The following is a 24933-nucleotide window of genomic DNA, read 5'->3' on the forward strand; positions in this document are numbered from 1 at the left end:
AAAGACAAATCTTGACTACCCCCCAATTAATAATAAGTGCATGCTGTTTAATTTACTTTTAACTCTGTAATAATTATCAGCTAGTAAATTAGGGTATGACATTTTACTCTGTGCCTGGCTTTGAGGCCCAGTATATACTAAAATGCAGAAATAAAATTTAATTTTGTTCTATGGCATCAAAAAGATTTCAAATCCTTTTCATGATCTGATGTTTGGAATCCCTGCATTTTTGCAGTTTAAGATATCAACAGGCTTGTGTTTAGCTTTTTAGGTTTGACTTTTTAAATGACATGACAAAAGACAAGGCTTCAGACATCTCCTGTAAATCGCACATGGCCAATATGCATACTGTTTACATCCAGCAAGTTAAAAGCCAAATGGAATATAATTACCACTGTATTTCCTCTTTTTAACACTGTTTTTGTAATTGCTTGATGTGATTTCAAAGCTTTCCGTAAGAATCGTGCAATTTACAGACCTACTGGAGTCCCGCTTGAGGCTAATTAGCAGTAATAATATTTTTTTCCCCATATCATCTTGTTATATTTCAATATGTACGTTCTGTAGACTTTCCCTCTTTAACCAACAGTCCACACAGCTTGATGGATCATTAGAAGGAAAACATCCTTGAAACCACCATTCCCGTCAGAAGAGACTTCCCAACACATGCCTGTTCAACCACAATGCGTCCTTACCCCAGGACTAAGCGGTCTTGATGCTGTGATATTCGCTTCCTTCTTTTTGGGTGCAGTTTCACAGCCCAAGTGTGCTGAGCTCTAAACTCTGTAATTTGGTTTTGCCTGCAATTTAGTTTTGTCTGCTTTTTTTTCTTTCAAGGTTAGTCTTTGAGTCTTTGAATTTACAGATTTCCTCTTCCTCTCTTTTTTTTTCACTTTGCAATTATTTGTTGTAGAAACATGATGATTTAACCAATACTTTCCCACAGCCTGAATTTGCTGATTTGATTCCCTTCCTAACACCTTCCTCTGCCCTCTGTGTTCCTGTAAACTGGTGCTGGATCTTGAGGCTTAGATTCCAATTTGATTGTTTCAGCAAGACTGTTTCATCGGTGGTGTGCATTCATCAGGAAGCACATAATATCTGATGGTCCCCTTTGTCCTGCCCTGAGCAGCTAAGGATGTTTAATGCCCAGATGATTTAATCCTTTAGGGGCTGCAAAATGAAAATATTCCCATTCTTGCTTTCTTTCTTCATTTATTTGTTGGAAATCATTTACAAAGAGACATCCTGCCACATCTATTATTTATGTGGTGATATAGTTCTCATAGGAAAGGCAGAATAAGTAATTCTTCCATTTACCAGTTTTCAAAACGAAAGCATCTCCAAGGTGACCAACTAGCTGTGTGTTCGTGTGTGTGTGCACGCCTGCACGTGTGTGTGTGTAGTAATGAACTTACAGATATAAATATATTTGATGTGTTTAGACCTCTGCCAACTAAAGAATATTACTCACCATGTGGTTCTACAAGAATGACATCATGAGTCACGGCAGTCGCTAACCTTCAGCACACCCTGGGAGGAGTTTAGGGTGGAGATCAGGAATGGGGTGCTCCGTGCTCTGGGAAACACTGGCAGAAAAGACCTTCAGAGAGTTCGATATTTGCAAGAGAAAATGCTATGAATCTAATTTCTTGCATCTTCCCATATTTAGAAAAGCACTGAAATCATTAACTAAGATGTCTTTTCCTCGTGACTAGCAGCAACCTTTTACCGAGATGTGTGCTTGGTTGTATGTACCCCGTTTTCCAAAATCACACACTTGCTGACCTCCCCTGGGACCTCTTTGCAGCAGTCCCTCGGAGCTCTCTGAGAGGCTGTCTCCAGGGCTATTGTCCTCAGTAATCCTCAGATAAAACAGAAACTCACAACTCTCATGTTGTGTGTTTTTATTTCAGCTGACACCCCTTATTCATGTGAAAATTGTCCCATCTTTGGGACAACTCTTCAAGTTGGCCCCGAAGTCCTCCAAATATTTTTTTTTTAAGTCTTTCAACAACAAGAATCTGGATGTAAGAGAAGACCACAAAGGAAACAAGAATTTTGCACCAAAAAGATTTGGTTCGGCTCACTTACGGAATTTTTTTTTTGTAGTTGGTACCTACCATATTTTACTGGAAACTGAATTTTCTTTAATAGTGTCAGTTTCATACCTGTGTGGGTGGCAGGATTTACCAAAAATAAGCAACATTGTAACATGAATCACAGACGCTCCACCTGACTTTAAGAGAAATTAGAAGGCTATTTGACAGGCCCAAACTGTCCTTCTTGCTGGGAAGTGACCACGGCTGGCTGTGGAGAGGAACTGCCCTGTGCTCTAGAGGATGCGGAAAGAGCCAGGCTTCGACTATACTGCATCGACCCTGCAGCATTGGAGCTGTCTGGGTCCATTTCTGCCTTCAAGTATCTTTGTCCTTAATTGTAGCTTCTCTTACCAGACCCTATGAGTAACTGCTGTGAAAGTGCTTAGTGTAGGACAACGTTTGTGTTCATACCAAAATCTTTCAAACGTACAGAGAAGCAGAAAGAATAACATTACAAACATCTGAACAGCAACTATCTAGAGTTGACACATTTTATTATTTTGTCCTGTTGGCTTCAGACTATTTTTTGAAAGAAAGGAAATAGGAAACACGGTCACCTTTGTTCTCTACACTAGTCCTAGTTAGAGGCAGCCCCTGCTCCGATGCTGGGGTGCTTCCTTCCTGGGTGTGTGGTTATGCTTCTGTTTTATATGCACATATTTACGAAAAATACGTAGAACGGTTGTGTGTTTTCAAAGCTGATATAAATGTTATCAGACTGTTATGACAGCTCATCCATTAACTTGCTTTCCTCACGGAACATTTTGTTTTTGGAATCTATGTTGACATATCAAGTTTAATGATTTAATTGCTACACAGTATTTCATCATCTAAATATATATGAATTTGTTTATCCATTTTATTATTCACATATACTTATGTTTCTAACTTTTTTTTATTACAGCGCAATGTTTCAAATAACATCCTTGAATATGTGTATAGGAGAGTTTCTGCAGGGACACAGGTAGAAGCAGAATTTCTGGGACACAGAGTGTCGCAAATCTCCAACTTCAACGGGTACTGCCAGATCACTTTCTGATGTGGTTATATTAATTTACAGGCCCACCAGCAGAAATTAAATGTTCCCTTTTCCCCATATGCAGTGTTATCAGATGTAAGAAATTTTGCCAACCTGGTGGATATGAAATGGCACCTCACTGATGTTTAATTTTTTGTTTGCCTGATCACTCATGAAGTTGAATATCTTTTCATATATTTATTGGCATTTTTTTCTTCTGTGGGGCTTGGGGCAGTGCCCTTCAACCTTCTGGGGACTGATGCTGTCACAGGGAGGGTCGTGGATCAGAGATGCTTATACACTGGTGGTCCTAACTACCTTCTTCCCCGATTTACACCTTTACCTCAGATCCATGTGTCTCCCCATTCTCTGGTCCATTTCTTGCATCAGGTATCTGGGAGAATAATAGGAAGCAAATGAACTAGAATAAAGAGGAAAAGTAAGAACACAAGCTCAAGGCTAACAACCAAAAGGAAGATAATAGAGACACTGAAATCTGCTTGGACATAAGAATTATAAAGCCCTCAGCACCACCAATTAATTTTGCTTCCTTTTGAGCTTTCTATAATGGGATTCATATAATGTGTGTTCTTTTGTGTATGACTCCATTTTGATGGTGAAATTTATTCCTGCTCTTGAATATAATAGCATCTTTTCATTGCAGTGAAGCATTCCATTTGGGGGTTTATTCCATGTAGGTCAATTAATAAATAGATATTCTCTATATTGATATTTATATATGTATCTATAGTCAAATTAGTTCATTATTTTGTTAAGATCTCCTATGCTATACTCATAGTATATCTGGTTGTTCTGTTACTGAGGAAGATGTGAGAAAGTCTCAATTAAAATCCCTATCAGAGTCTGAAAAAAAAAAGAATTATAAGGCCCTCTCACTCCCTATTTTGCCCATTGGATTGAGTAGCTCACTAGTACAATATTAAACCAAAGAACTGGCAAGCGAATCACAGAATTTAGATTGTAGGCGTTGCCTGTACATGCAGTGACTTTGTTTTTTGAGGTCTTCTTTCCCCCTTTACAGTCTTGGAAGGTGTATCTTCACTGTCCGGTGTCCTGGGCAGACGAACAGATCGTTCTCTGAGGTGGGCCACATAGTGGGTAAGGTGGGGGCTCTGGGATCAGGCACTAGGTTCATTGCTGGTTCTCGCACCTACTGGCTTTGTCAACTGGGAAGGGTTTCTTATCCATCCTAGATTTAGTTTCTTTAAGAAAACAATAGTATCTACTTCATGGGGTTGTAGTAATGATTTATGAAGGGAATATATGTAAATGCCAAGAACAGGACCTAGACACAGTAAGTCTTCAATGTCAGTTATAATTAATCACCCAAAAAATAACACATAAATGAACATATACTATATACATTCAGTAGTCTTATCTTCCATGAAGAGCTCTGAAAGTTTCTGAGTTTCCTAGAAGTAGGTGGGATACTTTCTGTGACTGATAGACACACCAGGAACTTTGGGGTGATTTAAGTGAAAATGATTTAACTGGTAATAGAATTACAGCTTGTGTTGGGGCAAAGATGACAGTATTACAAAAGCATTCATACATTCATTCATTTATCCATCAAGCATTTATTGAAGACTTGGGATGTGCCGTGAATGCCCTGTACAAGACAATAGGTAAATAAAAATGTTAATCGACACTTGGTATTTGCCATTAACAAGCTGAGTAGGGGAAATAGCCACACAATTAAATTAATTAACTCAACAAATTTTATAACAAGGGTCCAATGGGAGCACAATGGGAGTTTCCAAGTCTACATGAATGTGTTAGGAAAGCTTCCATAGAGAAGCAAGTCATGAGGAAGGAGACCTCCCAATGCCTTTCAAGTCCCAGAAATGCAGGCTGGTCCTTGGAAGGGTCCAAAGCCCTGACTGGCAAGGTGAAACCATGGTCACATTCAAGACAGGGCCATGCCCTCTCTGGCAGCAGTCAGTGCAGTTGGAGGTCCCGCCCAGAGAAACAAGAGGAAGTTTGCTGTCCAGATGGAGCCGCAGACTCAGGCCCCGCCAATCACTGAGCCTCTTCGGCTGTGCTCAGTGCCAGCCTCGGGCTGCTGCAAAGTTATTTCAAGAAGCCCCGCCAAGCTGAGCAGACGCCGCCTGCTTTGCCATCTCATGCGTCTGGTTTTCTGGCTGTTTCTGCCTCTTTATTCTAGTTCATGTGGGTGCTCTCCTCCTTCACACGATTTTTGTTAACATGTCCTAAAATTTTAAACATCCTGCTTTTTCAAAAGTCCCTCATTTCCAGTGAGCCGTATTCAGGCAGTAAAACACATGACTTATCTATATTGCTGAAATGTGTCCTGTGGAAATTGTGTTTAGTGCGTTAGATAGAAAATCTTATCGTCCTACTTAAGGCTTAATGAGGGATTCCAGGAGAAGGTGACCAGACTGTGATGACTCGGTGTGGAGGCTGGCCCCAAGAGAGCGTTGCTTCATGTCCCAGCTACTGGATTAATGGGCCAGATTTAAATGCTGAAAGCATACCGAGCACTGACATCCAACCCCAAGAGCATGCCAGAACGGTGGTCCACTTGGCCATAGGCCTTGCCTTCCTTCGTGGGCTATTAGTTTGCTCTCTGTGGGTTAGTGACTATAAGAGCTCACCTTCCTCAGGTGGTTGTTAGTGTCAGGTTGAGGAACCACAGTAGGCAATACCTTTCAGATCCAGAATATTGAGCAGAATCCTGTAATCCAGCAAATCATCGTTCTTGCTAGACTGGTCAAGAATTTTGGTGCCCTGTAGGCACAGCTTTATGTAGGTCAGGGCCACCAGAAGGGCAGGGGCCAGAGGGCAATGAAGTTGAAGCTGCTGTCATGTTAAATAGGTCAAGTTTCATATTGTTCCGGATAACTTACCGAGGCCCGTGTTTTCTAGACTACACGCTAGTGCCGAGAACTTTCCCGGACGTCCACAACAGTATGTGTGTGATGGGCAAGCAGTTAAGGGGACAGTTCCTCAGCGTCCAGGGCTAGTGACGTTTCCTAGTGGTCATCAGGTGCCTGATGTTCCAAGACTCTGTCCGGGTTTGGATGTGGAGGTGATTACCTGCCATGTTTAGTTTTAGAAGAACAGATTGTAATTTACACCTAAGGTTAGACTACAACAATGTGCAGGAAATCCCCAGCCAATCTCCTTTCTCTTTACTAACTAGCCAGGTGGGGTCAAATTAGTACAGAGATTTTTCTAAAAAGCGTGCAATGAGTTAGGCAAGGCAGGGGAAGTAACGGTGATGGTGGAGATGGTGATGGCAGAGAGGGTGGTCATCTTGGTGACACTGATGCTGGACATGATGTGGGAATGGTGGTTACAGTCTCGGCAAATCCAGGCCTGGCAAATCCAGGCCTGAGGTAGCAGCTCTTGCCTGGGGCTGGCTTTGTTTGATTTTTTTCCTGTGATGGGTGGCAGTGAGTCAGCTACTTTTAAAAGGCTAGGAACAGTGAACAATATATAAATCAAAGTTTTATAAATTAAATATTCCCAGTTTGACTCACTGTAATTTCAGAGGCATTAAATCTTTATTTCTGAATGACCTTTCATTGTCAGTGATGGAATATTTTAGCCTTAAGTTACTCTGCCCTATTTGCCTCTTTAACACAGAGTTACTTTGTAAAGGAACTCCAAAATGATTTCTGGAACTCCTATTTAAAGAATCATTTTGTAATAAGTAATTGGCATATGTACAATCTATTAAATATTTCTATTTTTCATCAGGTAAAATCTTTTCACACTGAGAATTCTAAGAGAAATGTTCTGTACCATCCCTGAGGCTACACAGCTCATGAGGAATAATATTTAAAAGCCTTAAAAGACAAATTATCTATATATCCCACTTTTTTTCCCCTTAGGATGTTGACAGATGATTCCGTTAGGAAATAAAAATAAATAGCAAAAATGTGATAATGATATTCTAGACATTAAAATGACTAAAATAACATTTTGTAGCAACATGCACATTTTCCTCTCTGAAGTTTAAGTGCTGAAGATAGGCTATTAGAAAAAAAACAGAATATTTCTCTAAGAGAATAATTTCATTTAAATTCAATTAAAAATAAATTCTACCAGAAACTCTCTAGTGTAAATTTCAATAAGATAAAACAATTTAATAAATTTATTTTAAAAACTGAGTTCAGTAACTGAAATTATCTTAATTTTCTTACATATCTTTTCAGTATTTTTTGTCAATATCATCATTATCCTATTTTTGTTGTGAGCAATGTTATATGCTTGGCACCACGCTGCACATTTTACATATATGATCCCTTTTAATGGTCAGAGCAGCCCTGGGCGTGACTGTCTCCATTTTACAGCTGAAGAAACTGTGGCTCAAGGGTTTTTAAGCAACTCATCCAAAGACACACAGCGTGTAACTGGTGAAGACGGGAATGCCTCCCAGAGAGGTCAGGATTAAGCTCTTGACTACTCTGCCAGTACTCATCCACAAACAGACATCATTTTTACAGAGTATCTGAATTCTACTTTTTTTTTTTTCACTTAACATTACATCACAAACATTTCCCACATTTGCTGCAGTCTTAATCCAATGCCCTGAGCACACCCTGTGGCTCTCTGGTCACATGGCTGTCGCCGTCTGCCCAGCCTCCTCCCTGGGAAAGGGGCTTTTCTGCTGTGTTACTGCCTGCTATTATTGCGTTGTCTTAAATATGGTGGAATGTTCAACTGCCTCTTTCGTGTCTCCTTTGATGTAGAGAGAGGATTGTTTCCAAATTTGGGGATGGGTGGGGGTTGGAAAATAAAGTAAATAAACCCCAGAGAAGTTCAGAAATGCACTCCAGGGAGTGAGACCAGAATTTTGGCCTTGAAATCAACATGGCTGCTCTGTTCCTTGAAGTAACATGAAACTTCAAGGTTCTCCCTTCAATTTACACGCGAAGGCTTGAGGAGATGTCAAACTGGGTGAAGATCAGCACTGAGAGACAAAGTAGACTTCACTGGGATCCACAAAAAACCTGGAAAAATACGTAAAACACCAGAAATTCAAACAGACCAAGGTTTGCTTTCCTCTGAGTTCACCTTAATTCCTCAGTTCTAATATTTTTTTAATGAACCTCTTTCACGTTGATATTGCTAAAAATCCTCCTTTGTATTAAAATGCACAATTGGATGGCCTTGATTTAATTACAGAGGTCTTGGGTTAATACTGCATGTTTTTGGAGAAAGCAATGGGAATAGATTTTTTTTAAAGTGAATTAGGTCATTATTTCTGCTGTTGTTCATCAAGAAAAGAAGTCCTGAGCAAAATTGCTGATGCTATCGCAGGGGAAAGGGCTGACTGGTGAGTTGTACTTGCTTTGTGTGCAGTCGTGGGGCATGCTGTGCAGAGGAGAGAGACCTGCCGGTTTTATCTTTATTAGCAAGCTGGCTCTTAAAAATGAGACGTCTTTTTATGCTTTAGTGAATGACCAATATGAAAAAGGAGAAGCAGCAAAGACAGGCTTAATACAGCACGTATAATATTTAATAAAAGACAAGAGTTGTCCAAAGGTTCTTAAGGAAATGACATCTCTTCATGGCCTACATTAAAATTGCTGATATCCTTTGGGCTCGGATTTCCGGATAGGGAAGGGGATGATCAAAAACCTTGCCAAAAAACCAATTTTTTTAAGACAAATACTCCCCCAAGTAGTATACAAATAAGTTACTCACAAAAAGGGTAAAAATGTCCATGATACGAATGCCCTTTATGTGCAGAAATATAGGTAAAAACCATGGAAGATACATTTAATAAACTTATTTTGTTCACTGAGAGCTTTTCTTTTTTTCTTTTCTGGCTTCATTGAGATGTATTTGACATATAACATGGTGGAAGTTTAAGGTATACAAGTGTTCTATTTGACATACAACATTGCATAAGTTTAAGGTATACAATGTATTGATCTGATGCACTTGTATATTGGAAAATGATTAATCTCCATAGTGTTAGCTAACACCTCCATCACCTCACATAATTACCATCTCTTTTCTGTGATGGGAAGATTTAAGATCTGCTCTCTTAGCAACTTTCAAGCATATATAACAGTGTTATTAACTGTGATCACCCAAAGTCATTCATTTTACAACCAAAAGTTTATACCTTTGACCAACATCTCCACACTTACCCCGCTCCAAGACCCTGGTAACCACCACTCTACTCTTTTTAGGTGAGTTTGGCTTTTCCAGATTCCACATGTAAGTTAGATCATGCGGTGTTTGTCTTTCTCTGTCTGACTTATTTCAAACATCACAATGCCCTCAAGGTCCATCCATGTTGTCACAAATGACAGGATTTCCTTCTTCTCAGGGCTGAGTAGTGTTCCATTGTGTATTTTTTAAAAAAATTAATTTAACTAATTTAATTTAATTTCTAAATTGAAGTACAGTCAATTACAATGTGTCAGTTTCTGGTGTACAGCACAATATCCCAGTCATGCATATACATACATATATTCATTTTCATATTCTTTTTCATTAAAGGTTATTACAAGATATTGAATATAGTTCCCTGTGCTATACAGCAGAAAATTTTTAAAATCTACTTTTTATATATAGTGGCTAACATTTATAAATCTCAAACTCCCAAATTTATCCCTTCCCACCCCCTTTCCCTGGTAACCATAAGGTTGTTTACTCTATCTGTGAGTCTGTTTCTGTTTTGTGGATGAGTTCATAGTGTTCTTTTTTTTTCTTTCAGATTCCACCTATGAGTGATAGCATATGGTATTTTTCTTTCTCTTTCTGGCTTATTTCACTTAGAATGACGATCTCTAGGTCCATCCATGTTGCTGCAAATGGCATTATTTCATTTTTTTTTATGGCTGAGTAATATCCCTTTGTATAAATGTACCACAGCTGCTTTAGCCAGTCATCTGTTGATGGACATTTAGGTTGTTTCCATGTCTTGGCTATTGTAAATGGTGCTGCTATGAACACTGGGGTACATGTATCTTTTTGAATTAAGGTTCCCTCTGGATATATACCCAGGAGTGGGATTGCTGGACCATAGGGTAAGTCTATTTTTAGTTTTTTGAGGAACCTCCATACTGTTCTCCATAATGGCTGCACCAAACTACATTCCCACCAGCAGTGTAGGAGGGCTCCCTTTTCTCCACACCTTCTCCAACACTTATTGTTTGTGGACTTTTGACTGATGGCTATTCTAACTGGTGTGACGTGACACCTCCTTGTAGTCTTGATTTGCACTTCTCTGATAATTAGTGATATTGAGCATTTTTTAATGTGCCTATTGGCCATTTGTACGTATTCATTGGAGAATTGCTTGTTTAGGTCTTCTGCCCATTTTTGGATCGGGTTGTTTGTTTTTTGGAGTATTTATACTACATCATCCTTATCCATTCATGCATTGACATACACTTTGATTGCTTTTATATCTTGGCTACTCTGAATAATGCTAAAATGAATTTGGGAGTGCAGATATTTCTTCAAGATCTTAATTTCATTTCCTTTGGATATATACCCAGAAGTGGGATTTCTGGATCATAGGGTAGTTCTATGTCTTTTTCTTTGTTCATTTTTTTTAAAGGAAACTTCACACTGTTTTCCATAGTGGCTATACCAATTTACATTCCCACCGACAGTGCACGAGAGTTCCCTTTTCTCCACCTCCTTGCCAAAACTTGTTATTTTGTGATAACTCATTGTGGTTTTGATCCTTGATTTCTATTTCCCTGATGATTAGTGATATTGAGCCTTCTTTTCCATGTACCTGTTAGCCACTTGTATATCTTCTTTGGGAAAATGTCTACCTATTTTGTAATTTAATTGTTTGGGGGGTTTTGCTATTAAATTGTATGAATCCTTTATGTATTTTGGATATTAACTCCTTATCAGCTATATGATTTGCAAATATTTTCTTCTGTTCCATAGTCTACTTTTTCATTTTGGTAATTGTTTCTTTTGCTGTGCAGAAGCTTTTTGATTTGTACTCCCATTTCCTAATTTTTGCTTTTGTTACTTGTGCTTTTGGTGTCGTATCCAAAAAAACCCTTGCCAAGATCAATGCCAAGGACTTTTCCCTTGTTTTCTTCTAAGAGATTTGTGGTGTCAGTTTTACGTTTAAGTCTTTAATCTACTTCACTTCAGGTTAATTTTTGTGAATGGTGTAAGATGGGGTCCAATTTCATTCAGTTTTCCTATCATTGTTTATTGAGTCTTGTTCTGTTGAGTTTTCTTGGCTCCTTTGTCAACTATTAGTTGACCACACATGCAAAGGTTTATTTCTGCACCCTTAATTCTGTTCCTTTGGTCTGTGTGTGTCTTTTTATGCCAACACCATACTGTTTTGGTTACTACAGCTTTGTAGTATAGTTTGAAATCAGGAAATGTGATGCCTCCAGTTTTGTTCTTTTTCCTTAGGATTACAGTCCTCTGTTGTCCCATGCAAATTTTTGGATTTTTTTTCTATTTCTGTGAAACATGCCATAGGAAGTTTGATAGGGACTGCACTGAATTCCCAGATGGCTTTGGGTAGTTTGGACATTTTAACAATATTTGTTCTTCTGATCCATGAACAAGGGATATAGTTCTATTTACTTATGTTCACTAGGATTTGATGATCAACATATATTGAGAAAAAAGATTTGCCTATGTAATACCCTTTGCTATTTGTAAACCATAAATGGTACATAATACCAAATACCAAATAAAATCTTTCTGTTGGAAGACTTTTAGAATTTTGATGTTTTCTATAGTCCCTCCACCCGCTGTCTAATTATTCTGAATACTTGTAGCATGTGGATACTCTAAGACAGGATTTCTTGACCTCTGTTGAGGCTAATTCTTTCTGAATGTGTGTGTGTGTGTGTGTGTGTGTGTGTGCGTGTGTGGCTGTTCTGTGCATTGTAGGATGTTTAGCAGCATGCCTGGCTTCTAACCACTAGATGCCAGTAGCAATCTCTACCCCACCACCCCCACCACCATTGTGACAATAAACAATGTATTTGGACATTGTCAGTATCATCCAAACCCTTGTACGTATGGCATGGCTGTCCACTGAAGAGACAGATAATAGTATATGGTGGCACATAGTGCTTCCAAAGATGGACTGTGCATACTACATGTTACTTACATACATTCCATCCCACTTGCTCTTCTTATAATATGAGTTTGACATGCCTCCACTGAGAGGTGTATAGTCAGGGGAACTTTTGGAATTGCCTCACCCAGTATAAGGGGGAAGATGTGACACTGTCACCCTGAGGCTAGATTAGAAAAGGCAACACAGCTTCTCCTTGGCTCTGTCTCTAGATTCCACCCTGGGAGCCCATCTACCATGTTGGGAGGAAGCCCCCACCACACAGGGAGGCTCTGTGCAGGGTGGCAGCTCAGAGCCCCCAGTGAGGCCGCCACCGCTGCCAGCACCAGCCTCCAGGTGTGAGTGAAAGAGCCTGCAGGGGGTTCCAACCCCCACAATTGGACTTCAGGTCTTCAGCTGTGGCCCCAGAAAGCAGAGATGAGCTGCCCTTGCCTGAATTTTCCAGAGCCACAGAAACTGTGAGAGATAATACATTCCTGTTATTTTAAACCACTATATTCTGATGACAAAACACTATGTAATTTCTCATGTAGCAATAGATAACCCAAACATGTCGATTAAATCGGATCATCCCCATATATGCATGAGGGTTTCGTTCAGGAGACAGGAGTCTCGTTCGTCCTGAATTCCATTAAAAAACAAGGCAAAACAATCCAAACAACCGTACCTACCCCACACCTATCACATTCTCCTCTACACCACCATCTTTACCATTAGTTCACAAAAACATCATGATACTGACGTACGATGCAGCCAGCACTGTCAAACTGAATCAATTAACCTTTAGGGGGAATTTTCATTCTGACAAGCAAACCACATTCAGCTGCTAGAAACACATGCACTAAAGGCCACGGGTTTAGTTTTATTTTTCAAGCCACATGGGCATTCCCACCTGCTGCAAACAAGAGGCCTGGAAAGGTCAGACAGTAACATAAAAGTCAGCTCCAGTACAATTGCAAAGTCTAAACAGTGATGTCCCCTGGAATTAATGGACTTAAAAGTTCTAGGGCAAGATAAGTTTGTACATTTTTATAGTATTTTATTTTATTTCTTTGATGGAGGGAGGTAATCATGTTTATTTATTTACTTTATTTTTTATGGAGGTACTGGGGATTGAACCCAGGGCCTCGTCTGCATGCTAGGCATACATTGTATCACTGAGCTATATCCTCCTCCCACTTCATAGTATTTTAGCACCTAAGGAAGATGTTTGGTTAAAGTGACAGAAAATCCAACCATCAGTGACCTAAATACTTAGTTTTCTCATGTAATAAGAAATGTGGATACTGGGATCGTTGACATTGGTTCAGAGGTTTAATCATCATCAGGGCCAGCATTTCTGTGATTCCCTTCCCTTCTCCTCCTGTTTGTAAATTGTAGTCACATTATGACTATTGCTGCTCTAGACGTTGACACCCGTGATCAGGGCTGGAAGGAGGTCAAATGGAAATAGGTGGTGTTAGCAGATTTCTCCTTATATCTCAATGGGCACGACACCCCAAAGCCACTTCTAGTGTGAGGGGGACTAGAAAAAGCAAGTATTTGTCTTCTACAGCTTCTGTAGTAGACACAGGCAAGGGAGAAGGTGGTTGGAACTACATGTTGGATGAGACTGCAGTGTCCAAAATTAACATGAAAATGACGCTTTATCTTGGTCAAATATTCATGAAAACATTGACCAATAGAATCTATAGATATATCAAACCTTCTAGTCACTCATAAACTCATCCATCTGATTGTAACCTATATACAAATACAGCTCAGGCTCCAAAGGTTTTTCGATTTTTCATTGACCAATCAGCATGCAAAGTATAACCCTATTTTTGTCAAAAAGAAATACGAACAAATAGGCACTCAAAAGAATGTGGAAGATAGACACTAAAATATTGACAGAATCATGCATCTTCTGCCCTTTGTATTTTCTCATTTTTCTACAATAAAACATTAACTATGAATAAGAAGCAAGAACAGTAGATACAGAAAGTTAGCTTTAAAATTTTAGCTTTTAATAATATCAACCAATGAGAGATAACCTCTGTGAGCACTAGTATATAGCTTTTCAAATCGATACACATGCACACACACATTTGAATGACAATATATGTCAAAATCCTAATATATGTTAGTACTATCTCATTTAATCGAAGCAATTACGTGATAAAGTTACTTCAGAGAATCTTCATTTCCCATGTATTTATTACCTAATGCCCAAGGTTACAATGTTGAACATGAAATCAACAATTGTAAAAAAGAATCACTGGAGAAGGGTAGAGCTCAGTGGTAGAGCACGGGCTTAGCATGCACAAGATCCTGGGTTCAATCCCCAGTACCTCTATAAAAACAAAAATCACTAATGAATAGACCACCAATAAACTCACTGCCTAGTCAAATATTGTCCTTTACTCAAACTAGCACATATCCTTGTCTGGCACTTCAATATCTTTGTATTTCTCATTTACTACTTTGGACTCACTAAGAATTTGATCTTAGGTAAGTTATTTACCTCTCTGAGTCATTTGATCATCTGAAAAATGGGGCCAGAAAAGTATCTACTTTATGGAATTTGTGAGCAGTTTAAATGAATTAATATCTGGCACATTTAAAGCCCTGTACAAGCAGTGGTCTTTTTAAAAATTATTATTACATACTTAAGTATAAAGGTCAAATAGATATTGGATACTTGAGCTCAGGGGTTGGGTAAGGGTTTGAGAGGAAAGAAAAATAGAATTGTCAGCATACTGATGATGTTAAAAGCCACAGAGCTGGAAAGTGGGTGTTTAGATGGAAATTAAGCGAAAAATAGAAGATGTTATAAGCGTAATATTGAATATGTCCCAAGTAATAGGCACCATATTTGCTGAACCATTTACCCAACTCTGTAGAAAATCTTTGCTCATGATGCTTACTTAACATGTTAACCAACATCTTCTCTATAAAGATTCAAAGGTAAAAATCTCACCTTGAGTTTGGTCTAGGGAAAAACTTCCTTTCCATATTAATTAATTTCCCTTTCCTGGACAATGGGAACTACATAAACCACACGTTTACCCTTTGGGATCAGTTGCCACAATTTCAAAGCTAAACTGAAAATTCATCTGAATTTCAATTCACTGATTCTATATACTAGTTCTCTGTTCCTTTTCATGACTATTTCTCGCTTCTGTTTTCATTGTCAGATTTCATTTTGTAAAGGTACTTCACATCCTTTGTGGAACAGAACTGGCAGAGGAGCAGAGGTGGAAGAACAGGGGCAGAGTAGGGGGATGGCTTTGATGTGTGGGTCCCGTGGTCCCCCTCCCACACTGTAGCTGTCCCCACTCAATGTCCCCCAACCCCCCAACACACACACTGGCCTTAGCTTCTCAAGGCTTCACCTTGACTCTTTCCTCTGCTCACAGCCCTCTTGGCCCTATTCCTTACATAGCCAACTGCTCATCTTTTGGTCCCCAGTTTAAGTACCGACCCAATGGGAAGGCCTTCCCTGAACACCACCCTCCCCCAGTTATATTTTCTCATTTCCATGTACTTTTTCTTCATAGCCCTTATTAATTATCATCTTTTTTTGAACAACTATCATCTTTTAAAAAAGTTTCTTTAGCTCTTGCATTCCCATTGGCTCTAGAACAAAGCTACCCACCGAGGTTCCATATTCACAGGAGCCCAGCCTTCTTGACTGCCGATCCTATCCCGTAATGTGTGATGGAGAACCAGCTACAGGTCAGACAGCTTAGCTGTTTTAAAAGAAGACCCAGAAAGTGATAGCAAAAGTGAAATAATTAGCGATTTAAAAAACATTTTTGCCATTTTTTCTGTCTGAAATATTCCATCCATATTCAGAATTCCCCACGTATGTGCAAGATATCTTTTGCAGATGTTTCTAATCCTGAATCTGGTTGAGGTTTACACACTGCATTTGAACTTTGTGTCTCTTTAGAGTCTTTTAGTCTAGAAAATTTTCTCCACTGTTTTTTTTTGAAGAATCCAGGCTTATGTTCCATTTTTCTAGATTTGTCATATTATTTCCTGATGGTATTATGTAAATTATTCCTCTATCTCTTTTATTTCTTTTTATAAGCTGGAAAATAGGTCAAGAATAGGACTGTCTAATAAAAATATAGCCTGAGCCACATATGTAATTTGAAGTGATCTGGTGTGGGGGGTATAGCTCAGTGGTAGAGTGCCTGCTTAGCATGCACAAGGTCCTGGGTTCAAGACCCAGTACCTCCATTAAAATAATAATAATTTAAAAAATAACAAATAAACCTAATTATCCCTCTCAATAAAATAATCCGATAGCCACATTTTTTAAAGTAAAAAAAGATTAAATTAATTTTATGCTATATATTTATTTAACCCAATATTTTAAAAATATGATTTCAATATATAATCTAGTATAAACAGGTATCAATGAGTCTTTTAAAAAATTCTTTTGGTATTGAGTCCTTTAAAAGCTGTGTGTTTTTCACACTTAGGGTGCATCTCAATTTGGAGGAGCCACATGTCAAGTGTGTCAGCTGTGGCTAGTGGCTACCATGTCGGACAGTGAGGTCTAGAGGTTGATTAGATTCAAGTTGAATATTCTTGGTAAGAATGCTTCATGGTTGATATCATGTACTATTAGTGATGCTAAGCTTGATCACCTGAATAAAGGGGTATTCTGCCAGAGTTTTCCATCATAAAAGGTTAATTTTCCCCTTTCTAACATAAGAAGTAACCTGTAGGTATTCTTTGGGCGCAATGAACAGATTTTATTGCCTCAGAACCTCTTACCCAGTGATTTTAGACTCCGTTGATAATGCTTGTGGTGATTATACGGCAATGATTATACTGCAAGTTACAAACATGCAGTTTTCCATAATTCAATTTACATGATTAGCTGGGAATCTTCTACAAAAAGAGAAAACATCTACTATTAACTGAAAGGGTTGTTTTTGTTTCCATTAGGGATTCTCTTTGCTCCTTTTCCTTAGGATGCAAGGATTGCCAAGAGTCCATGGGAACACCTCCCGGGTTGGGAAGTGCCCTGGTGAGGTAAGCAGCCCAGGAGAGGTAGGGGTGAACAGAGACCAGGAAGATGGGTATGTTTGTTAAGGTGAGGCTGATGACTGTAGCAAATAAGTGCTAACATTTCACTGGCTTGATGAGACGAGATGGGACCTGGGCTGCAGTGCTTCCACCTGGATCGAACAACAGAACACAATGAAACTATAAGGGACTAAAAATAACTGTGCATGCAGTTGGGGCAAGTAAGGAATCACACGATACAAAAGACCAAAAACCCAACTGCCACTTTAACTTGCCAGGAGCAGAAGCCGGTTACTGTGCATGATCCCTGCAAGCTGCCCCACTAAGGGGGTGGGCAGACCAGCTCAGCCACCCCTCCAGCCCAACCCCTGGACCCATCCCTACCCTCTCCCCGTGTAAGGGACCAGCACCTCCCCTACCCTCAACTTGGAGCAAGAGCATCTGTTACTTTTCTCTCCTTCCTGCCGCAGCAAGAGTCCCAATAAGGCTCGCCTCAATTCCTCCTCTGGCCTCTTACCGATTTCTGTTATTAAGGAGGCCGAGATCCCTGGTCAGTATGCAAGACGCAGGTGTTTGCTTTGCTTGTGTAAAAGCGCCCCGTGGGTATTGCTGTTTAACAGGTGGTCTTCCTCCAGACTGCACCTCAGGGACACAGGCTCCTACCGCTGTGCGACTCTCGTGTTCCCTAAGGCTTTGAGACCCTGCATCTAGGCTGAAAGGAGAGGAGAGTGGAGAAAGTCACTGTCCTCTTAACTGCCTTGACTCAGAAGGAAACACATCATTTCCACATGCACTTCACAGTCAGAGCTAGTCCAGTGGCCCCACTTAGATGGAAGGGGAGGGATGGGGTGGGGCTGGAAAATAGAGTTTCTATAGGACAGCTTCTTTCCAGAAACATCTATTTTTTTCCGTCACTGCCACAATGCAGCTGAGAGGCCACTAGCCAGAGGACAGAGGAGTGTTTGTGGGCACTTTCTTCTTTTTACTGCACCAGTGGCAAGCAAATTTTATTATTTTTTATTTACTCTGAAAAGCACCAGGTGAGATTCCTTTTCAAAAGCCTCATGGGTAGCCATGATTGCTATTTAAAAACAGAGAAAAAGAAAGAAAAGGAAAGAAAACCATAGAGGTGAGTATAGAAGGTATTAAAAATATTTCATGAGTTATTTCACAAAATGTAGGGATGCAAAAAAAAATAGATGTGGAGAAAATGCAATAGTAATCTAAATTCAGAGAGATTTATTTCATTTCTACACCCTGAGTTCTCTACTGGAGAGATGGTTAAAGCACTTACATGGTGTTCAGAGTCTGAAATGTAAACATAATCTTTAATTATTATCAGCTAAATAACTGTATGTGTATACTAATTCTAAATGTGTATTTTAGACATTCTTTGTCCTGGGTTTCATGACCTTGGCATTAATGGTCACAAACCTGACAAGGCCACACCTATTGATTCATCAAGTATCTGTTGAATGCCTACCAGATGCCAGATACTGCTCTAGGTGTTGAATAAGAATTACAAAAATATTGTTTTCAGGGGGTTTATGGCCCGGTGGCAAAACAGACATTAAGCAAATAGTTACCTCCTAAAATTAAATGATCTCAATGATAATAAAGGCTATAAAGAAAAAGTTTAGGGTCCATGAACTTTTTAATATATTATTACATACTGGTGGAAGTTGGCTGGGGTGGGGGATGCTTTAGGGAAGACTTTTGTGAAGTGTTGCTACTTAATCTGGAACTTGAAAGATGAGCGGGTCTTGGCAGTGTGGGCAGGGGTCAGATCATGCAGCGTTTTGTAGGCCAAATTAAGGATTTTTTATATTAGCCTAAAAACAAGGGGGAGAATCTGGAAGGATGTAAGCATAGATGTCATAATTATAGTTGCATTTTAAACAAGATGACTGGAGTAGTAGCCATGTCAGATGTTGAGACAATTTTACAATGATTAAAACACATACTTAAGAAATTTTAAAATACAAAAAGACCCAGAAGAAATCATGGGAGAAGTATAAAAAATAATATTGTGGGGGTGAAATGCCTTTTCTGAGTAGGTTTCGAAGTCCAGACATCACAACAATGATGGTGGTTTGGCTTAGGCCCTGGTTTGGCTTAGATGGCAGTGTGTGGCTTCAGAGCACATTTTGGGGTGGAATTAGCAAGAGCAGGTGATTATCGAGTGGGGTCACTGAAGGAAAGAGAGAGTAGAAGGATGCTGAGGACAGTCTAAGGATTTCCTAATCTGTAGTTTGAGGAATCCAGTGGGTAGCAGTGCTCTCTATTGAAACGGGGAAGAATGGACAAGAGGATGTTGTTGGGATAAAAAACAAAAATCAGCTCTGAATTAAAAAATTTTGTTTCAAAAGACACCAATAAGAAAGTGAAAAGACAACACAGAGAAAAACCATTTTCAAATCTGAAAGGGACTTGTATCCAAAATATATAAAAATTCTTAAACTCAATAATAAAAAGATGACCCGATTGGAAAATGGGTAAAGGCTTTGAATAGATATTACTCCAAAGAAGATGTACAAAATAGCAGTAAGGACGTGAAAAGTTGCTCAACATCATTAGTCATTAGGAAAACACAAATAAAAACCACAATGAGATACTACTTCACACCCAAGGGGTGGCTATAATTATAAAGATAGATAATAACACGTGTCATTGAGGATTTGGAGAAACTGGAATCCTCATACATTGCTGGCAGGAATGTAAAATGGTACAACAACTTTGGAAAACAGTTCGGCAGTTTCTCAGTATGTTAAACATAGAGTTACCATGTGACTCCACAAATCACTCACTTATTGAAGAGGAGTGAAAACATACGACTACTCAAAGCCTTACAAATGAACATTCACAGCAGCGTTATTCGTAATAGCCAAAAAGTGGAAACCCCCAAATGTTTATCACGGAATGAATGGATGAACAAAATGTGGAATATCCATACACTAGAATATTTGGCAATAAAAAGAAATGGAATGCTGATATGAGCCACAGCAGGGATAATCCTCAAAAATACGTGAAATGAAAGCAGTCAGTCTCAAAGACCACGTGTTGTTTACCGTTTATACGAAATGTCCGGAACAGACAACAGAAAAGCGGATTAGTGACTGCCTGGGGGTTCCAACGGGAGGAGCAATGGGGTGGATGGGGAGTGACTGCTAATAGTTACAGGGTTTCATTTTGGGGCTTAGGAAACTGTTTTAAAATTAGATTATAGGGATGATAGCACAACTCTGTAAAATGTGTGAAACCCCATTGATTTGTGTATTATAAACAGGTGAACTTAATAGTATGCAAATTATATCTCTATTAAGCTCTTACACAATTTGACCTGGGATAAATTAAATTTCCTAAATAAGCCTGTGAATTCTCTTAACGAACTCTGTTCTGGTGTTCTTGGGTGAAGGGCGTCTGAGCAGGTCTCGGAGATGTCGGAAAGCTTCAGAGTTTGGGATCAGCGACAAGAGCAGGATGGCGAACAGTCAGTCTGCGGTCAGAGAGTCTTACTTTCTTCCTTCGGGCACCCGCCGCGAGGCCACGCCCCTTCGTTTCCTAGCAACCAGCTCCGGACTCGCGCTCTTCCTCAAGCCTCGCGGCGTCGTCACTTCCGCCCGCGACAGGAAGTGAGGTCAGAGCCGGCGGCTTTCCCGGGAGCTCGGTGTCTGCGGCGTCTGCAGCAGCGAGAGCGGCGGAGCTTCCCTGGAACTGGCTCCCTCCCTGCCTTCCAGGATCCGCCGGCCCGCGGGTGGGGAGGCCCTCGAGGAGTCGGAGGGCCTCGAGGGCCAGGTCCACGCGAGAGGAGGGCGAGGCCCGGGAGCCCGTGGCCGACGGGGCGGAGGAGGGGCCGGCATCTCCTCAGCTGTGTCCGCTTTGGCCCGGGAACTTCCTCGCCTCCCCGCGGACCACCGGGGTCCTGGAGCCTGGAACTCTCCGCGTCCCTTCCCCGGGATCCCGCCTCCTGCCTTTGAAGAGGGCTCTCGTAGAGGAGACGCGCCCGGCTGCCGACTCCCTTCCCCGCCCAGAACCCGCCAGGACCTCAGGGCGAGGTAGCGGTCGACTTGCAACACATCCCAGAGCCCCAGGGTAAACGTTCGCACGTGTGCATGGCCGTGTGTCCGTTTTTGTTTTTATGTCCTGCAGAGGCTGAGCCCGGAGAATCCTGGGCTCTGTTTGTCCAGCGTGTGTTTTGGTATACTTTTCTTTAACAGCTCTGCCAGGGTTTCTTTCCTGTTGCTGTTGCAAATCAAAACAACTCTGTGCCTTCTGTGAGCTGAGTGGGAAGGCACACTGGAGTTAGGCTGGAAGGGCCAGGATATGCTGGCCTTGTGGATTTTTGTAGCCTGACCTATTTGTACTAGGCGACTCTTGGTCAGGTTTACGTTTTTAATGTGCCTGGGTTTATATTCGAGAGCACAAGTTCTTGGACAGAGACTGTCATGTAGTACTTTTGTGACTCTTAGAGCCCTGAGCACAATACTGAGCACATAGTAAAGGCTCATTAAATTTTAAATTTAAAGACCAGAAAATACACATCCTGGTATTTTCAAGTTAATATTGAAAGGGACTGCTTAAATATAGGTCAGCTTCTGGAAAGAGCAAGGTAAAATAAGATGTTTTTAGATAAATATGTCTGAAACTTACAGGCTTCTAGAAGGCTAAGTGCAGTGCTGTCAGTGGAAGAGAAATACGGTGCATCTTTTAGGAAGAGCCTACGTAAATGATGGTGTTTCATTGCTTGTTTATTTTTTTTCCCTTTCTGTTTTTCTCCTCCCTCCCCCCCTTCCTGTCCCCCCCCCCTTTTAAATAGGTGTTGTACCCTAACGTTGACCCGGAGGGACTCGCTGTCACTATGGGAAACCAGCTCGCTGGCATTGCTCCCTCCCAGATCCTCTCAGTGGAGAGTTATTTCTCAGACATCCATGACTTTGAATATGATAAGAGTCTGGGGAGTACTCGCTTTTTTAAAGTTGCTCGAGCGAAGCACCGAGAAGGCCTGGTGGTTGTGAAGGTCTTTGCCATTCAGGATCCTACCTTGCCTCTAACCAGCTATAAACAGGAGCTTGAGGAACTGAAAATCAGGCTTCATTCTGCACAGAACTGTCTGCCTTTCCAGAAAGCAGCAGAAAAAGCGTCCGAGAAAGCGGCCATGCTCTTCAGGCAGTACGTGCGAGACAACCTCTACGACCGCATCAGCACCCGTCCCTTCCTCAACAACACGGAGAAGCGCTGGGTGGCTTTCCAGATCCTGACCGCTGTGGACCAAGCGCACAAATCTGGAGTCCGTCATGGGGACATCAAGACCGAGAATGTCATGGTCACAAGTTGGAACTGGGTCCTGCTAACTGATTTTGCCAGCTTTAAACCCACGTATCTTCCAGAGGACAACCCAGCGGATTTCAACTATTTTTTTGACACTTCCCGGAGAAGAACTTGTTACATTGCTCCTGAGCGCTTTGTTGATGGTGGGTTGTTTGCCACTGAGCTAGAGTACATGCGAGATCCTTCCACTCCACTTGTGGACTTGAATAGCAACCAGAGAACAAGAGGAGAGTTGAAGCGAGCCATGGATATCTTTTCAGCAGGTATTTGAGTTGGGCACATTTGCTGCCAGGGGAGTGTGCATTTATTTTAACTCTTGAACATAGAGATGTAGCTTCTTTTTAATCCCTGTATGCTGAAAAATTAACTTTTTGATAAATCCTCATACACTGTTCAGGTAGATGCAGCATTTGTTCATTGAATGTGATTAAGTACCTAGAAAATGTAAAGAGTGGTCCACTCATTCAGATGCTTAACTGTTTGAATTCTTGCCTTTGTATGTGTCCGTCACTGTCTTAATCACTGGAGATGTGGGTGGATGGTTATGTTTCTCTTTTCAGGGTGCTTACACTTTAATGGGGAGCTAGGTGTGATAACGAAAAAAGACATTGTTCAGTGCTCTGTGATTTGTGGTGGTGGTGGTAAGCATAGGGTGTGTTACAGAAACATACAGACACTTAAGTTAGTCTCCAAGGCGGTGACAGCAGGACCAGGAAGGCGTCTTTGTTGGAAGGATGATATTTAAACTGGGACCTGAAAGTGATTGAGAGCAGCAGTCATAAGGGTAGTTTGTTTCAGGCAGAGGGTGTTGCTTCACGGAGACTTGAAGACCAGAATGTAATGCCCTGATGCCTTAGGTCACTTTAAGTAATTTAGTACATCTGGAATGTAGAGTGTGAAGTAAGCAAGGCCCAGGTGGGAAGGGGTCTGGCCTGCCATGCTTGTCTATGGGGAAGTTATCGGTAGGTGCTTTAGACCAGACACTGGAGCGCAGAGAGTGGATTGCAGAGGGGCTGCACTGGAGACGGACGGGAAAAATGGCTGCTCATCAGCCGCCACAGTCCAAATGCCATGACCCTGACTGGTTCTAAGTTGTGCCAGTTGGAGGTGGGTGTGAGAGAAGTAATGCTTCAGAGATAATTAGTGGGTGGAGTTGTTAGGATTCGGTGACTGGAGGATCAGGAACGCTGCTTTTCCTTCCCCTTTTTGGCCTGGGGAGCTGGGGAGATGATACCAGTCAGTGAGATGGGAGACACAGGAGGAAGAACAGGTGAGGGTGGGAAGATGCTGAGGTCCGTACTGGACGCGGAGTAGGAGGTGTGGGGGACCCGCAGGGGAAGATGCGCAGCAGGGAGTTGGTTACAGAGGTTTGATGCCTAGAGGGGTAGGGTGGGGATTTGGTAGTTATCAGGACTCAGCTACTGTAGCCAAGGGAATGAGTTCATAGCCAGGAAGGGTATGTGGAGAAGTGATTCTTAAGCTTTTTTGAGTCCCCTTGAAGACTTTAATGAAACTGGTGACCTCCTTCCTTGGGAAAAAGTGCTGTACATTCGTATACTTTATTTGACATCCACAGAGCACAGGAAGCTTGGTCATGTGTTTTAGGTTATCTGTGAACTTCTGGGAAGAGGTGGGCTGAGGATGGTACCTGGAGGAATGCCGTATGAACTCAGGTATCAGTGCCATTTTTTGGGTAAAATTTCCGAAGGTTGGCTTTAATCTTTTTCTCGCCTGTAGGTTTCCTACAAAGAAAACTGAGCTGTATTTTAGATTATTTAGGAAAAGTTAACATGATTAATGAAGAAGTGTATTTCATCTAGGGGAAGGAGTGAGAATTGTTACACGGGATGGTACCTCTGTTGGTCTGTTCAGCTCGCTAATCTGTGTCCCCGGGTAATGCTGAGAGAGGTATTTTTGATGAAATGGTTAGCCTCCAGGTTGTAAATATAACAATATGAGAAATATAATTCATCAAAGTCCCAACTTGATCAGTGTGTTACCAGGAAAAGGAAAATAAGAATTACCTCAGTTCTTAGTCACCCGAAAAAAAGACTTGATGAGAGACAGAAAGTGTGATATAAACAAGACTTTTATTAGTGAATTGAAAAAGTAAGAGATAGTGCGCTCCTGAGAATTGGGAGCAGGCCAACCAAGAGAGGAAAAATGGCGCTGTTCCCCCATTTTTCCTGTTTTTATATTCTGGTTTCATGATTGACTGATTGATTGATTGACAACTCAGGTTCCCTGCGCTCTGGTTGATTGACAGCTCAGGTTCCTTGTGGTCTGAATTGTTCCTTTCCCCTTCCTCTCCCCCTGCCCAGTGCTCATTTCTATCTAAACTACCTAACAAGTGAATTTGTCTAGATTTTTCTTGAACC

At 40.9% G+C, this 24933-nt stretch overlaps 1 protein-coding gene and 1 long non-coding RNA gene across 4 annotated transcripts in view; one reads left to right on the forward strand and one right to left on the reverse strand.

The window, feature by feature from the left end:
* Positions 1-17114: 17114 nt before the first annotated feature.
* LOC140695670 (uncharacterized) lies at positions 17115-20764 on the reverse strand. Its single transcript, XR_012071546.1, has 3 exons — positions 20618-20764; positions 17720-17939; positions 17115-17379 (listed from the first exon to the last, which is right to left on the reverse strand). It is a non-coding gene; the product is annotated as an uncharacterized lncRNA (long non-coding RNA).
* A 101-nt stretch (positions 20765-20865) lies between these two features.
* PIK3R4 (phosphoinositide-3-kinase regulatory subunit 4) overlaps positions 20866-24933 on the forward strand; it is a 70073-nt gene continuing 66005 nt past the window's right edge. For 2 of the 3 annotated variants that reach the window (XM_072971048.1, XM_072971033.1), the window contains exons 1-2: positions 20866-21319; positions 22044-22818. In XM_072971048.1, the coding sequence (XP_072827149.1) occupies positions 22086-22818 (733 nt within the window). In that variant the 5' untranslated portion in view covers positions 20866-21319; positions 22044-22085. The remainder of the gene's footprint in view (positions 21320-22043; positions 22819-24933) is intronic. The other variant, XM_072971041.1, reaches the window with a different exon arrangement.

This window comes from Vicugna pacos, chromosome 1 (genome assembly GCF_048564905.1).
Source record: "Vicugna pacos chromosome 1, VicPac4, whole genome shotgun sequence".
Lineage (NCBI taxonomy): Eukaryota > Metazoa > Chordata > Mammalia > Artiodactyla > Camelidae > Vicugna > Vicugna pacos.